At 39.0% G+C, this 17,490-nt stretch overlaps 1 protein-coding gene across 1 annotated transcript in view; it reads left to right on the top strand.

The window, feature by feature from the left end:
* The window catches only part of KIF26A (kinesin family member 26A), a 171,138-nt gene that overhangs the window by 141,554 nt on the left and 12,094 nt on the right, over nt 1-17,490 (top strand). The window contains exons 6-12 of the mRNA XM_088149779.1: nt 2,611-2,817; nt 5,846-5,939; nt 8,174-8,436; nt 8,691-8,874; nt 9,961-10,120; nt 10,603-10,765; nt 12,765-16,074. Of these exons, the coding sequence (XP_088005905.1) occupies nt 2,611-2,817; nt 5,846-5,939; nt 8,174-8,436; nt 8,691-8,874; nt 9,961-10,120; nt 10,603-10,765; nt 12,765-16,074 (4,381 nt within the window). The remainder of the gene's footprint in view (nt 1-2,610; nt 2,818-5,845; nt 5,940-8,173; nt 8,437-8,690; nt 8,875-9,960; nt 10,121-10,602; nt 10,766-12,764; nt 16,075-17,490) is intronic.

Genomic DNA, 17,490 nt, shown 5'->3' with positions numbered 1-17,490 from the left:
AAAGGAAAGAGATGCCATGTATTTTATCCACAAACCCATGGAACATGCTATTTTTGTGTAGTTTTCTTTCTTCTTTCATGGTTCTTATTTGATATACAATAGAGAACTGATAGGAGTTGGAGAGAAGAACATTTCTTAATCTCTGGGTTGTAATACACAGGTGGCTAACTGATCACATAACTTCAGGAGAAATTACTGTTTCTCTGTTATCTGAAGCAGGACTGGAATGTTTTACAGTGTTTACTGTTAATCTGTTTGCTGTAGAGCCATTTACTATATTGAACATCAGAATCAATTTCTGTTTCTGTCTCTGTCTCTCCCTTTCTCACACACAGACACACAGACACAGACAGACAAAAAATTGGGAATATAAATATTATATATTTATGCAAAAGTATATGTTCCCCAGCCCATAAAACTTGAATAGAAGAGATTTACAACATTTCTATTTGCATTCATTCTTGAGAGAGCAGGGTGGAAACTATTTTCACATCAATTTCTTGTACTGATCAGCTTCTTAAAAAAGGGGGGGAAAGGCTTGAAAAATTGTCCCTCCAAACTCCAGTCTTTAATTTTAGATATGAACAGTTAGAATTATGATGAAGCAATGTTCTTTGCTCGCTGTATATTCAGAGGTGTTAACTTGTTCTACTTATTTCTGTGGCTGATTCCTGTCAGAGCCCGATTCAAATTTTGCAATCAGGATATGGTTCCTACTTCCTTTCTGTTTCTCTATTTTGCTGTTTCGGGTATTGTATTTTTCAAGCCTGCCAAGATGTCTCAAAAACATAACAATCCTTTTAACTGGGTGGAAAGAGTCTTCTCCCATTTCCTAGATAAACCAAGGAACATAAATGCTTTAAGGGACATAAATGCTATGAGTCTGACATTCCTCTTGTAACATAATTGAAGACCATGCCTGATTAAGACATTTCTTAGATTCTAGTTGCTGAGAAAGTCAGTTTTGGTTCACTTTATTTTATAAACTCATTTGTTTTGGAAGATCAGTTTGCCTTTGTTGAAATCTAACATTCTCCTAAGGTCAATCAGGGTAAAATCATGATGACTGAAGTAAGTTTTGGTGTAACAAGTACAAAACCTGATAAATGCCACTTACCAATATATGCAGAGAATATTTGTGGCTATAGTTCCTTATACTCCAATGCACTTTTGAATTGATATCCTCTTTGTGTATTTTTGTACAGAAAATATTACTTACTTGGCCCCTTGGCAACATTCTCAAGGTCAGAGGAACCTCTAACATGTACTGCTAGTAGCTTCATGCAGCTTTTATTGGAAAGTAGCCTTGAATGTGTCGCCTACAATACACATTTTCGCTTTGAAGCAATTGCTTATTTTATTTTAAGGTTCACTTATTTTCTAGGACTGTCTTGTCGTATTCATATCACATTTAGATGGTGGGGGAGATGGAGGAGGGAAAGAAACCTAAATGCTAAAATAAGAGAGTGATTTCCCAGAGCTAACATATTTGAAGAGTGCTGTATTCCTGGTAGTGAAGTGTTTCTAGCCAAAAATACCTCAGTAGATAATTAACCTTGTTGTTTTCCATAAAAAATAATGTTCAGGCCTACACACTGAGAAATATTTCCTAGGATAGGTAAATATATAATTATATTTAGAGATGGCAAAGCACTCTGAACTGGTGTTTTTTTTTAGAAATCTGTTTCTATCTTCAACATGGTTTAGTTAATCCAGTGTATTTTTGGCTAGAAAATATATGTATGCAGTATATGTGTTTATATATTCTTGATTTTTATCTTAAGAGCTCAAAAAGTAAATTGGAACAGAGAGAGGTGTCCCCCTGATTTTATCTCCACAAAAAAACATGGCTGAGAGAAAGTGACTGAGTTAAAGTCTTTCATTCAGATTTGTAATTGAATAGAACTTGAACCTGAATCTTTCTCATTCAAATTTTGTACATTAAACATTACATAATGCTGGCATTACAGTACAATTGATATTTATTGATATACTGCCTTGAACATGGAGGTCCTGTTTAGCTCTCATGATTCATTGCCACTGATAGAACTATCTTTCATGAATTTGTCTTTTCCCTCTTTACAGACATTGAAGACAGCAGCTTGTAACATTAAGTTCCTCCATATGTTTTAGATTGAGTAAAATATGAATGTGCAAGGTTACCTACTCTTGGCCTCTTTATCTCTCCTTTGTACATTATTGTATAATGTTTTGAGCATGATGTGGGAAGCTCACTATGCATGTATAAGAAATCATCTGCACTGAGGCAAGGCGGTAGAATATGTGAAGGTTTTGTGGAAAACCATTGTGTTTGAAATTATATGACCAATAATATATTTTTTTCTGAAGGCTAATTCAAGCTTAAGGCATGGGCTGTAGCTCAGTGGAAGAGCACATGCTTGTATGCAAAAGGTCAAAATCAGAAAGAACTTGGAAAGACCCTTGTATGAAATCCTCTGCCATCTAATATATACAGTATATTAAATAGCTAGATGGTCTCATAGTCTCATTCAGTGCTGTACAGACACTGAAAGGCAAGGATTTGAGATACATTGTTATTGTTTACCTGGAGTTGAAGACTAAAATCCATATATTTTTGATGATTTTTAGGTGAAAGTGATGGTGAGAATTTGCCCGTCACAAGGAACACACAACACATCAGAATCTATGTCATTTCTGAAGGTAGATTCACGAAAAAAGCAGATCACACTTTATGACCCATCTACAAGTGGGTCTAATGCAAGTCACCGAAGAGGAGCTGTGGCTGTCCCAAAGATGTTTGCCTTTGATGCGGTATTCCCCCAGGATGCTTCCCAGGTACCAAAGCTGAACATATAAAGCTCATAATTTGGGTTGCTGCCATGGCACTTTAATTCTGGCAAGAGTGTTCTTTCCTGCTTTTACAGTTTTTTTTTTCCTTTGAATTAGTTGGTTTAATTACTGGGAAGGCATGCTAATTAATAGTCAGTTTGCAAGGTCTCACGCTGTTTTAATTTAGCCCAGATGTGAAATTAAGAAGCAATATCTGTAGAGATAATTCTGTTCAGTGATTATATTCCTCTTATACTTTCTTGTGTAGTTTAAAGCAACATACACATACAACTTGTGACTTACTGTTGCACAGTTCACAATGGCATATCTCTTTTTAGTCTTAGTTGTGGCATAGCATTTTTAAGTTTGGGCTATGGGTTTGGTTTGGTTTGGGTTTGGGTTTGGGTTATGAGAGAACGTCAAATATTTTGTTGAATGTAGAAGGACAGAATAAAATGGATTGTCTAGTTTTATCTAGGTGGTCCTTCCTAGAGGTATGTGGACTTCACTTCTCATAGTCCCTAGCCCATAAGGAACTGGGAAATCTGTAATACTGCAATGATTTTCATATTGTTTTTGAGGAAACATAGGCATGCCTTTTTGAGAAAATATGTTATGGCTGGTCTCCCTAAAAGATGGATGCCCATCATTGCCAGTCTTTCTAGACGATGCATAACTGCAGAACAATGACTCATGTTTCAAATAGACTCTCAGCCTGCAATCTTATGCATGTGTATTGGAAGGATTGTACTGCATATATGTACAATACAAGGAGGCCACCAGGCTAACTAGCACCCTTAGCACATGCCTTACAAGGTGCCCTGGAACCTTTCATTAGAAAGATGTTTGGATTTTCACAATAGACAAGTTAGTGTCCCATTGCAGACAGTGGGAAGACTGAAATAACCTATACTTGAAATTCAAGCTGACAGTGGATGTTTCACTAGCTTTGCTGTTTACTTTGTCAACAGAGACCAATGCATGGAAATCAAAATAAAGAAGAAAAGGTGTTAGGAAGATGGTCTGCTCTCCTTCATCCACTGGGGCATATCCACCCAACCACGCCTTTGTTCTCTTCTTTTTCTTTTCTCTGACTGAGAAATAACCCATCCTTCTCCACAATTCTTGCCATTCCCTCTTCCTTTCTCATTCAGTTGGCATGAATAAAAAGAGAAAAAGTACTAAATAAATGCTAAAACGTATGCTTTATTTCATATATAAGTGCCCAGTATATCCTAACTTGCTGTCATTGGATTTCCCCCCCCCCCCCGCCCTCCCCAGTTCTGGAAGTATATTGCTATATTCACTCAACACACTTGACTAGGTCAGTCAGAATTTATTTATGTATTTCGATAATTTATATGGCCACCCATCTCACAGAAGTGACTCTGGGCAGTGCACAGAGATTAAAAAACCCAACAATTAGAAATAATAACCCATGATGCCCAAGGTAAATGATACATTCCAGTCTTAAAATCCCATCTACAACAGAGCTTGCCTAACTTAGCCTGAATGCCCAGGAAACAGCGAGGACTTCATGAAAGGCTAACAGGGTTGGGGTCATCTGAATCTCCAAGGAGATGCTGTTCCACAAGGCATGTGCTGCTACAGAGAAGGCACAACTCCTTGGTCCAATAAGATGGCAATGTTTAATGGAAGGGACCCGGAGTATGCCTCCTCTGCTGGATCTGGCGGGGCAAACAGAAACAATGGGAAAAGGCTGCATTAACATAATATGCTAACCTTGATTAAGCTTTTTGGTGGCTTGGCATGTTACATGAACCTAGGCTGCTTGATTAGAATATAGTTCAGTATATTATGGGAACTCAGAAAATAAGTTAATTCAGTAATACAATTAAGTGTGGTGTGTCTTGACCTCTCATTTTAGCTGGTTAGATGTAATATTCCACTAATATGTTAGATTACTAAGATGGAGACATGGAGTCAGGTGTCAGTGGGTTTTATGGCTCCCTTTCCTTTCTGTTGTAGCATGAATTTCCCCTGAATTTCCTAAGTAGCCTTGATTTTGGTTAAGAATTACAGCTGCCTATGATTTGAATGTACTGTAAAACTAACAAATCTGTGTTTTCTACTTGATCAGAATTTGAAATGTGGACTTATAGCTGATTTGCACATTGTTTTTATGAGTAAAGATTGTTAATGTTAACCACGATTAAGGTCAACAGTTTATCCAAAATGAGGATCTAAGGTTAGTTTATGTGGCAACTTAGTTGGCCTTAAATTTACAGTATATTACAAATGTAACCCTTAGCTATAATTATGGTTGTCAGGAGAAAAATGGCAATGAAACAGAAGTTTAGCTGAGGAACTGTCTGAGTGAATCAGGCCAAATACATATGGTGCAGCAGAAGGTTTACTGCTGTTCTGAATGGCTCCCTGGCCAGTAAAGGAAAACATAAAGCTGGCATGACACACGCAACTGAAGCTCAAAAACAGTAATAGAGCAAGTGTGCATAATTTGGACTTCTATTTCTTGTGCTTCCATTACATTTGAAAAAAGGAAATGTGTTTTCTCCCTATTGGGTAGCATTTCTCTTTCCTTCCCCAGCACACAGATGAGACCTAAAAGCATGGCCTTTGTGTGTTCCAGTGGATGTGGTTGTCATTAATATTAAGACAGAAAAGTTCCAAAAATTTTCATTTGGGGTGCTGAGTTTATTCCCTTCCCCTAAGCTTAGATTTCAGGGAGCTCCTTGGCAGTGCACGGCCTGCTGGTATTGGAAAAAGATGGATGATGAGACATTGTATTAATCCTATGCTTTGTTGGCTAGCGTTTCCTTTGTAACTGAGATCACAGAATTGATACTCTGTACTGGGATAGGAAATCATTTTGGGCTTAGGTAATAGATTTTATTGGAAAGAAATGGAATATTAGCCACTAGAATAGTATGACTAATGCTGTGAAATGCACAACTACAGTATATTGTGTTAAGAGCCACTATTTTTGTGTAAAAAGAACAATACAACGCATCTGAGTCCATGCTTTTTAACTGACTTCCAACTTCTCTACTAGGCTGAGGTATGCTCTGGAACAGTAGCAGAAGTAATCCAGTCTGTCGTGAATGGTGCAGATGGTTGCATCTTTTGCTTTGGCCATGTCAAGCTTGGTGAGCTCCCAAATTCGTTACAGTTAATTACTGTGTCAACCTGGTAATTACATGCTGTCAGCTCTTGGAACAATAAACCTGGAGTATATGAATAGATTAGAATTTCTTTTTAATTAGCTGTGCAAACTTCTCCTGCTTTATTTCTACACTGGGACTTTAACTTGTGCGTATTCTTTCTTTCTTTTTTCTTTTTTCTTTTTTACCCCATTAGAGAAAAGGTAAAAAGTAGCTATGTGCATCTATTAGGTTCTTTAGGAGCAGGCTTTTGCAGGGACAGGTGTGACAAAATTCAAACAGAGCAAAAGGCTTGCAGAAAATAATTGGCTTTAGGTAAAAAGAAGTTACAAAGGATGAAAAAATTAATTGAGTAAATACCAAAGGATTAATAATGAAATATGTAAAAGCTACTTTTTGCATCTCTTCTCTCCCATTGTTAAGGTGTGTGCCATTGGCTATAATCTGAGGGCATGTATGAACAGGGTATCCTCTTTTTATAAGTCAGATGTTATCTGCTTATAGCCCATTTTTATCCCTCAGTTGGAAAATTACCATTGAGATTTGTAGCTGCAGTATGAGTAGTAGATTTTTTATATATGGAAAATCCAACTTGATTTTGAATAAATATTTCCATTTGTCTTAAAATGCAATCCTAGGCTTTTTTTGGATAACTGTATGAGGTAAACTAGAATAGGAAAGAAGTACCTTTTTACTGGTAGAAAATTACTGTCCCAATGTGGGGAGGAATATCCATCATGAGGCCCCTGATACAATTCCAAAGCACTTGATTGGCAGAAATCAAATGCCATTTAAATGTTATGCTGCATTAATAGAAGTGTAATACTAGGCTCAAGATAAGCCATTGCTCTTATTTATTCTACACTGGTTAGACCACACCTGGAATATTATGCAGTTCTAGATGCCAGATTTTAGGAAAGACCCTGACAAATGGTATCCAGAGGAGAACAGCCAATGGTAAGAGGTGAGGAAAGATTAACCAGGAACGACTGGAGATTTTGAATATGTTTAGCCTGGAGAAGAGAAGACTGTGGAAAGACATAATTAATTGTCTTCAAGTATCTGAAGGATTGCTACTGTAGAAGACAGTGTACAATTGTTCAGAGCTGATCCAGAAGACAGGATAAGAAATAATAGAACTAGATTTCAGTTGGACCTGGAGGTGTTTAAGCAGAAGCTGAAAGGCCATCAGTTGGGGATGCTATGCTAGTGGATTCTGGAGCTGGACAGGGGATTGGATTAGAAGGTCTCCAATTGCTTTCTAGTCCTTATATTCTATGATTCTATGAGATCTACTCCTAATTATTCTCACTGATTATAGGTCCCAAATGAAGGATAGGGAGCCTTGGATTCTCCGCAAGACCCCAGAATTAGGTCCTTTGCTTTCATTAGCCTAAGATGACAAGTATTGCCAATAACTAGGACATTTTTAAAAATGCAGTAAGCCCCCCAGAAGTACCCTCTCACAAATAGCAAAATTCTTCTTGATAGGCATGAGCTGGCAAGTTTTTGGAACTGGCTTATCTTCCACTACTTCCCTAATTTACACTGCAATTCCCCATTTAGGATTGTTCCCAGTTGATTGCATGATGGAAGATTAGCTGTTTGTGAGTGAAGAACTAATTTGGTTTTCCTTGAAATATCTACACAGGGATTATGGGTGATGGCATACTTTGTGTTTCCATTGTTAGAATAGTTGATGAGGAGCGTGGCTGCATTAAGGACAGCCAGCCATGTGACCTCATGAACAGACTTGTTGGGAAATGAGAGCAGATGAAGCAGCTTTTTAAAAATTCTCCTCCATTTATGTTCTTATCTGAGGAAAGACAATATCCATTCTCTGCATTGGGAAGATTGACGATGGGGGGTGGGGGTAGTGGCTTCATTCCTTTCACAAACACCATTGCATCCTCCTTTCTTCTCCTGTCACCAGCAAGTCAGCTCTTCCAGCAGTTCAGTTGTTTATTAATTACTCATAAATAAGCCACTTGTTGGTCTTGGTGCATGTGAATCCTCCCAAAATATAAAAAGCAAAACAGATCCTTGCCAGAACTAGAAGAGGTGAACTGGAGAGCAGGAGAATCCTCCTTTTTCCTTCTATCTAAGGAATAAGAAAACGGACAATTCCCACACTTCATATGTGAAAGGGCAAGCTGACACTGTGACTAGAGTAGCATGCTTGGTGGGCCAATTACATTTCCTTTTGCTTTCCATTTTAGGCAAATCCTACACAATGTTTGGAAAAGATAAATCCACACAGAGCCTTGGCATTGTACCATGTGCTATCTCATGGCTCTTCAAGTTAATCAATGAGCGCAAGGAGAAGACTGGGACTCGTTTCTCAATTCGAGTATCTGCTGTGGAGATCAGTGGCAAAGATGAAAACCTTCAGGATTTGTTAGCTGAAGTAGCCACCGGCAGTCTTCAAGATGGACAGTCCCCAGGGGTCTACCTACGAGAGGATCCAATATGTGGAACACAGGTATAAAATCTCAGGGCAGGTTGGGAAGTCTGGCTTTTCCTTTTTTCCTGACATTTGTTTTTTTCCTGAAATATTTTAATCTGTCAACAATTCCAACCAATTTTAAAAGATATTTTTAATGACTTTTTCATTTTTAATCTCCAGCCCCACAGTGCACTTATTTGTTTCTCTTAGCACCCTTGAGGCTTCCTCTGTTCAGGAAGCAGGGATCATTCACTCCCTCTTAATTAGTTGTTTTCTTGTTTATATTCCAGCTTCAGAATCAAAGTGAATTGAGGGCCCCAACAGCAGAGAAAGCAGCTTTTTTCCTTGACGCAGCGCTGGCTGCTAGAAGTACTAGCAAACCAGAATGTGATGAAGAAGATCGGAGGAATTCACACATGTTTTTTACTCTTCATATATATCAATATCGCATGGAGAAGAGTGGCAAAGGAGGAAGTATGTTGATTTGATTTGGCTCAAAATCTCTTTGTTCTTGCACTGATTTTTAAAAAGAAGTACAATGATTTTTATCAAAATCCAGAATCAACACTGAAGCTGATTCTATTATCCAAGAAAACTGCAAATCTGATTGCTCTTTGGAATATCTAGTCTGGAAACCTAATATGTAGTACCTTACCTTTCCTCCAAGAGATCAAGTCAACATGTGGGCTGCCCCTCCCAATTCTGTCTTCAAGAAGTCCTTGGGGTAGTTTAGGCTGAAATGAATGAACGAATTAGAATAGTGAATAGTCTAAGTCTACTTAAGGGTCTTTCTGGTCCTAGTGTTACCATTCTAACTACTGTGCCACATCAGTGGATAACTAGATAGAAAGCTGTGTGGATTGGAATATGCATATTCTCATATGTGTTAAAAATCCCAGCTGATAACTCATTGGGATTTAGAACGTAAATGGAAATGTGTACCTCTTGCACGAGTGGAGAGGTATTTCTGCATGAGATGTTTGCTAGATGTTGATAGCTGTAGGTAGCTAACAGATAGTTACTTCTCCCTGACCAGTAGAATTAGGAAATGTTATCCAGTTTTATCAATGTCCCTTGCAAGGCTTGATATCTCTGTGTCATCTGAAGTTGACTATTGCTTCTTAACTATAAGTGGAAATCTTAAAGCATTAAGTTCAGTGACCAAGTTTGCACAGTTAAAAATAACCTTTGAATTCAAGATATGCCTTACTAATGCTGTGTTCATTACATTGGTCTTCTTTTAAAACTATTCTAAACCATAAGATATATATGCTCATTTGTTATTTAAATACAGACATACACAGACATGCACATACTATTTTGTTTGCATTTATTTTGCCCTAAAATGTGATGGCCAGAACTAAGCAACTAATAGTTTACAAATCTTTTTCAAAGGACTCTTAGTAGTTTGTTCAATATTATTATTGGTTTATTTGATTTTGTCTATCATGCAGTCATTGCCTAACAGCAATACTGCTTATCTTGTTTCTTGAATTATAGGGTTTGATTATCCTAAACAGGCTTGAATTAGTATATACCTGTGTTCCTATGGCTTTTCAGTGTCAGGTGGACGCAGTCGTTTACATCTCATTGACCTGGGAAGCTGTGAAAAAGTACTAAGCAAAAGTCGAGATGGAGGAAGTTCCCTTTGCCTCTCTCTGTCTGCATTGGGCAGTGTCATTCTGGCCTTAATTAATGGTGCCAAGCATGTGCCATACAAGTAAGTGAATTGTTCTTTGTGTATCAGAGTCATGTCTTTCAGATAGCTTTTCAGAGCCTTACTATTTACCTTGTAGACATGTCATATACTGGCTGGAAGATAATGCATCTCAATTTCTTTTCTCCTATGATCAACCCAAAATGATTCAGCTGTGTCTGAGTAAGATACATGTAACTGTTTCTTTCAGTTATTTGACTAGAAAAATGATTATTTTGAGAAAGTCTTTCAGAAGGCTAATGAGCAGAGTTCTCCATTCTCTTTAGTGTAATGATAATAGTCTAAAATAAAACACAAGCTGATTTTGTTCCGTAGAATTAGGATTAGACTGTCTCTTCCTTTTTTGAAAGATCACAAAATTTCATGTGAACCTGAGATTTTTTACACATTAGCTTGTGATCAGTTAGAGATAGAGTGCTTGGAAAAATAATGGCAAGAAGTGTAAATATTTCAGACCGCTGTTTATATCTGTGCATGCTTCATAGGGATAACAAGCTGACAATGCTGCTGAGAGAGTCGCTTGGGAACATCAACTGCAGAACAACCATGCTAGCCCACATATCAGATTCCCCAGGAAGTTATGCAGAAAGTCTCATGACAATTCAACTTGCCTCTCGTATCCACAGGATGAGAAAGAAGAAATCCAAGGTTGGTGTGCATAGAAAATTCATATATATTTTTAAATTTGGAAAGAATTTACTTAACTTTCACCCATCATCCCAATGGAGATTGTAATATTCCTTGACAGTTAGTTTGCCTTGCTAGCTTTTGACCTGGAGATGTATCAGAGATAGTATGTGGCAGAAGCATTACCAAAGTCATTATCAAAAAAGTTCATTAATCATCATCATTATTTGCTATGATGCAGCTCAAATTGTTATTTTAAAGTATAATAAATTGGGGAACCTATGTTAGATGCATCAGTAAATTCACTGCTTGGAAGGTAGGAACAAAGAGGCAAATCAGATCATTAGGAGATAATGGTGGCTTACGTCTGAGCAAGTTACCATTCTTTTATCGGAGATCCTCACTTCCAGATGCTGCATGCTGATGGATGATGTACGATCATACTAAAAGAAGCAACTTCCAGAATAATACTGCCGCAGTAACCCAGGGAAGATTATGATAATGATTATTTGCATTCTACCTCTGCACCTAGAAAGACTCTTTTACACCCCCCTTCCCCTGATTTCAAACATCTTATGTGAGAATGTTTGGCTCTATGGAATGTTTTATCCTAGTTATTTTATCCAGATCAGATATGATAAAATCCTTCATGCCAAACATTCAGATAGGGATAACAGCATGAAGGAAATGTCTGAACTGGCCTGACTTTCTTTACAGTTGCCACTTCTGGACAGTGATATACATGGCAAGTAAAAGCTAGTGATTGCCCTGTCTTGACCTAACTACATGATTTATTTCAGGCCCTTATTTAGTATTTGGAATACAGGCCAATTCAAATCTTGAGTATCCCCTCCATTCCAGTCTGACTCATTGCTAAGGATAATTTCCAATGACCCCTTCAGTACACAGTGACTAAAGTATTTCCCTTTATTATCTGACTCTCTCTGAATTTTTTCTATGGGAGTTAATGCATTGTTCTGAAATGGGCTTAGGGTCCTTATCAATATTCTAAGTATATATAGTCTCTAAGATCCAATATCAATGGCTTAGTTCACATAATACAGGTAGTCCATAACCACTCATTTACGACTGTTCAAAGTTACAATGGCACTGAAAAAAGAGACTTGCGACCAGTCCTTGAAGAGTGTCCCCATGGTCACGTGATCATGATTCGGTTGCTTGGCAACTGGCATGCATTTACAACAGTTGCAGGATCCTGCAGTCACATGATCACCATTTGTGACCTTCAGAGCCAGCTTCTGACAAGCAAAGTCAGTTGGGAAGCTGCCAGGAAGTTGTAAATCACAGACATGTGACATTGCACTTAATGACCTGTCCTGATTTGCTTAACAACGGCAACTGGAACTGATGTTGTAAGTTGGGCATGGTCACATGACATTTCACTTTATGAGCGCATTGCTTAGCGATGGAGTTGCCAGTCCCAATTGCGATCAGTAAGTGAGGACTACCTGTAGTCCGACCCTACTCATAGTCTCTCATTGCTAGATTGGATTGTGCATTGGCTTCGTATGTCACTGATCAAGTCACATTGTGAAATGTGGGCTGAAACCAAAATTCTGTGAACATGAAAGCAATCATCTCAGTCAGATTCTAATGCTTCATGAAAACCTATTGCCCAATGCAAAATGATTGTATACTTGGCCATTTGCTCAATGTGGCGATTGTGCCACTTAATTGTCAACATCATTCTTTTCTGTCTTTTGAAAACTGGAAGGTATCACTTCATATGTCGCCACCATTTCTCTGCAATGTGAATCTGTAGTGGGAAGCTAAACATTTGATTGTACCATAATTTTGTCCCCAAGTCAATAATCAACTTAATCATAAATTAGTCATCTAAAAATATATCATAAGTATTTTTCATTGGAACTGCTTCTAATAGATACCAGAAATTATTTTGTAAGGCATGAAATAGAAAAAGTGACTTATAATTTGTCCTCTTGTGAATGCGTTTAGTATTAAAAGCCCTTTTCTGTTATTTGTTTCTTACATTCAACAGTATGCATCCAGCTCATCTGGAGGAGAAAGCTCATGTGAAGAAGGCCACATACGAAGACCTCCTCATTTAAGACCATTTCATCCAAGGACTGTAGCTCTTGATCCTGACATTCCTGTGTTGAATATTTCTAGTGAGCACGATTATTCCTCGAGCAGTGAGCAGTCCTGTGACACTGTTATCTATGTTGGTTCCAACGGTACTGCTTTGTCAGACAGGGAGCTGACAGATAATGAAGGCCCTCCAGAATTTGTTCCCATAATCCCTTCCCTGAACAAAAAAAGAAGCAAGGACAACTGCGGTCTTCCAAAAAGCTCTGACAAAGATCACTTTAAGTGCAACACCTTTGCAGAATTGCAGGAGAGGTTGGAGTGTATCGATGGAAGTGAGGAACCTGTCAAATTTCCTGGTGGGGACATCATTGCTGCAGCTTCCAACAGCACAGTGCCCATATCCACAGAAAATGGTCAGTCTAAATCCAAACCATCTTCTCCTCTTGGAGGGTTTAAAAAACCATTTTCACAAGAAATGGGAGCTCCAAAAAAGGGACATAACATTTATTTCCAGCGAAACAGCAATTGCCCTGAAAAGAAGCTATCTCCTTTAAAAACAGAACACACCAAATTCCAATCAAAGCCTGAAAGCAAGAGAGTGGATTTCAATGAGGATAATGAAGCAGTGGCTGACTCCTGTCAATTATCGACAAGTAATTCTGTTAAAACTCATGAATCAAGTCAAGCTGATGCTGAAATGGTTGTGAAAGAAAAATCTTCATATGTGAAGAGACCATTGCCCAGCCCTGCCCCCCCACCACCACAGCAGCAGGAATCTCTAGTGACAAGCAAACAAGCATATCTAAAGGTAGATCACAACAACGCCATCAGGACTCCACCTGTGGGAATGAGTAAACAAGTGGCTAGTGAAACTGAACATAACACCACAACTAATAATGCAGAGCACCAGGCAGACGGTATTGAAGTACATAGATTTCGATCATCTTTCCGAGGCACGTGCTTTGACAGGGATATACTGACAACAACAGTGACTTTGCAGCAGCCTGTGGAACTCAATGGTGAGGATGAACTTGTCTTTACAGTGGTTGAGGAGTTATCTATCAGTGGTATTATGGACAATGGAAGACCCGCTAGCATCATCAGCTTTAATAGTGACTGCTCTCTCCAGGCCCTTGCCTCTGGCTCTAGGCCAGTTAGTATCATCAGCAGTATAAATGATGAGTTTGATGCTTATACTTCTCAGACGAGTACAACAGGTGTCAACATTGATATTGTTGTACCCTTTTCTGAAGAACCTTTCACTGGTAGTAGCAGACGTTCTTCCATCAGCTCATGGCTAAGTGAAGTCAGTATCTGTACAATTGGAAGTGATGGAGCCCATTCCAGTGATGGTTTTCTTATGCAACCCTCTTATGGCTGTAACAAATCGGAGGAGCCTTTAACTCTGGGTTCTCCTAATATCTCTGTTCCCTTGAAAACTACCTTGAATGATAGTGGCTTTTGCTTTTCAGAACTGGAGAGTGAGAGCATGAATTCAAGCAAAACAGCCTCAGGAGTCAACGGAAGCCCTCAAAACTATGACTTAACCAAAGTGTGTCAGATTGGAAGTACTCTTTGCATCACTGATCAGACCACGAAAGTTAAGCTTTCTAATTCTCAAAACACACCAGTGATTGAAACTATACACTCCAGTCTTCCCCGAAGAACAAAAGCTACCTCATCTCTGACTCATAATAATACTCTCAGTGATAAAGAACTGCAAAAGCCACATGTGATGTTTGAAGATCCCTGGTTGGTTCGCACAGATGATCATCTGGAAGCCAATTCCACAGATCCATTACCTTCAAATTCTCAGGCATTTAGTACTCAGAAGCAGTCACCAAGATCTACCCAACAATTTGGTAACACAGCTAAACCTTTAAAATCCCAGACAATGCTTGCATGTTCACAAAGAGTGATAGATGGTTGTGAAATGAGCTGCAAGTCTTCTAGTGGAGTGGCTAAAAAATCTGAAGCTTTCCCTAAAATTCCACAGCTTAAAAGAGGAGCCACCACACTGGGAGTAGTTCCTGTGACACACAGCAGTGGTACCTTTACAGAATGTATGCACAGGGGAAATTCTGAAGCTGCTTTTGCCTTTGGGAGCCTGAAAAAGAAGAATACACAGCAAAAGATGAGTATGTTACCCAGGCCAAATGGCATAATACCTCCAACACCACCTGTGCGTAAATCCAGCCTTGAGCAAAAAAATGGAGGGGCCAAAGCTGTAGGATTAGAAGCTAATAGGTCTGCTGCAGCAAAACATGAGGATGAGATTGATTCACGACTGAGAACTGGGTTATATACTGCTGAAAGTGCTGGTAGCAAATGCAGCCTCAGAGGAGACCACTCCTTGCCAAAAGCAACTTCAAGTTTAAAGGCCAAGGCATCAAAAAGTGAAGCTGTCCATCGCTATGGGAGCCACACATCCCTTGAAAGATGTGATAGCTTGATATCTGTTGGAGCAAAAACCAATCTGAATAAGGAAAATGGTGGTGGCAGCCTTAGCAATGGCAGGAATGGCCGGCTAGTCCCAAGACTTGGAGTACCTCCTGATACTTCTGGCCTGACCTCTCCTCCATCATGTACTGTGCCTGTACCTTGCAAAAATAGTCAGGTAAAAAGTGCTACCAGCCAGAAAACTGCGGTTAGTGGGAATAAGAGTCGTAGCCTTTCGGCCAGTGGATCCAAGTCTTTGAGCAACTCTGTGAAGTCATTAGCTCAGGCTGCTGGGAAGAACTCTAGCATTCCTTTGAGTGGGAAAGCAACTCCAAGATCCATGCAAGGCACAAACAACAAACCTGGTCGAGGAACAATTATGGGAACCAAGCAGGCCATTAGGGCAGCCAACAGTCGTGTTAACGAGCTAGCATCAGGAAGCTCAGTCAAGATGAGCCATTTCCGGGGTTCAACAGACTCTGATAGTGGCAATGACAGTGGAATTAATCTAAGTGATGAGAAGTCACAGATCCTGATGCTGCCATCTCCATACAGTAAGATAACTGCACCAAGAAGACCTCAGCGCTACAGCAGTGGACATGGGAGTGATAACAGTAGTGTCTTGAGTGGGGAACTACCACCTGCAATGGGTAGGACAGCTCTTTTTTATCATAGTGGTGGCAGCAGTGGCTATGAAAGCATGATCCGTGACAGTGAAGCCACTGGCAGTGCCTCCTCAGCACATGATTCTATGAGTGAAAGTGGGATGTCTTCACCAAGTCGCATGAGAAGTTTGAAATCCCCCAAAAAAAGATCAGCAGGTAAAAACAACAGCTACAAAAACCTGGTATAAGAATTTCTATTGATTTGTGTCTGTGGCAGGTCTGTTAAAGCCTTAGGCCTACCTATAGCAAACAAGGTATCTGAGAAAATGCCGTCAGAGTAGTCCTTGAAACTGAAGGCATGTTAATATTTGACAGATTTTTAATTTGCAAGTAGCACCTGAGCTTTAGCCTAAGAGGCAAGTGATCAATTTGCATGGCTTAATGAAAGAGGCAGATCTTCAATACTATGTTTTTGATTAATAAATTCTGTCACTGAAATCCCAAAATACATGTTAACTAGTAATGGCTATTTGGGACAGTTGTTCTATTATGGGACAGGTGTGACTGCCGCTCCATGGGGATGCTAGCACATTTTGCTCTCTTCCATACAAATTACATGGGAGAGGTTGAAGTTTTCAAGAACAGCTTATGCTTCCCTCAAAAAGAGGTAAAAATAATCCAATTTGTCAGCCCTTCCCACGTAGTTATTTATTCTAATGTTTTTAGGGAAGATCCATGAAAAAAGAGCAGACAGTTACTTTAAAATATATTTGGTCCACTGTTATAACAGCTCTCGTCCACAAATACTTCTATTATTTGATATTAGATCCATTTGCATCAGAATAGCTGCAAATGAACAAGTTATGAAGCAGGATGGACAGGTGGATGTATGTAAGAGGAGGGGACACTTGGGTGGTGATGGGTGTGAATAAGGATATGTTGATATGTGGAAATAAAGAAGACTGTGAATGGTTGTGTTGAATGTGGCATGGATGGCTTTGATTCTAGTCCATATTTAGCTCAGCTAGCCAACTGCCATCATGGGCTACCAGATTATTACCAGAAAGAATACAACCCTCAGAGTGTGAAGAGTGTTTTTAAAAGATGTGTTTATTTGAAAGTGGCAGTGCATAATTCTAGTAGATACTCATACAAATTTTTGGTGGGTCCCCAAATGAAAATAATAAATACGTAAAGGAATTTGGAAAAAAGTACACTAAAATGTGTGTTTAATGGAACTAATAAGCTACAAACCTAAGGCTTTCATTAGTTTTACAGCACATTTAGATGACCAACTGAAATTAGAAATAAATTGGAGATTCACCAGCATAATCAGCTCCAGAACAGCTTCTTTTCACAGAACACTTTACTACTGTGCTCTCCAATTTTTGAAAAATGGATTTCTCTGCTTTGATAATACATACAGTATGTCACAGTTGAGAACAAAACACTTGAAAAAACAAAAAAGCAGGAGGAGGAAGGAAGAGTGAAAGAACTGACAGTAGTAGCTACTGTAGCAGTTGGAATGGGAATAGTTTAGGAAAAATAGGAGCCCAGAATAGCTGGTCACTCAACAGAGTCCATAGTGTGACTCTGCTTCCCTTCTTCCTTAGGCAAGGCATAGGTAAGAAT

The sequence above is a fragment of the Python bivittatus genome, unplaced genomic scaffold (assembly GCF_059951505.1).
Source record: "Python bivittatus isolate LINGU-HERP-01145 unplaced genomic scaffold, Pbiv_v1 ctg000580_np1212, whole genome shotgun sequence".
Taxonomy (NCBI): domain Eukaryota; kingdom Metazoa; phylum Chordata; class Lepidosauria; order Squamata; family Pythonidae; genus Python; species Python bivittatus.
This window is presented reverse-complemented; position numbering and strand designations above follow the sequence as displayed.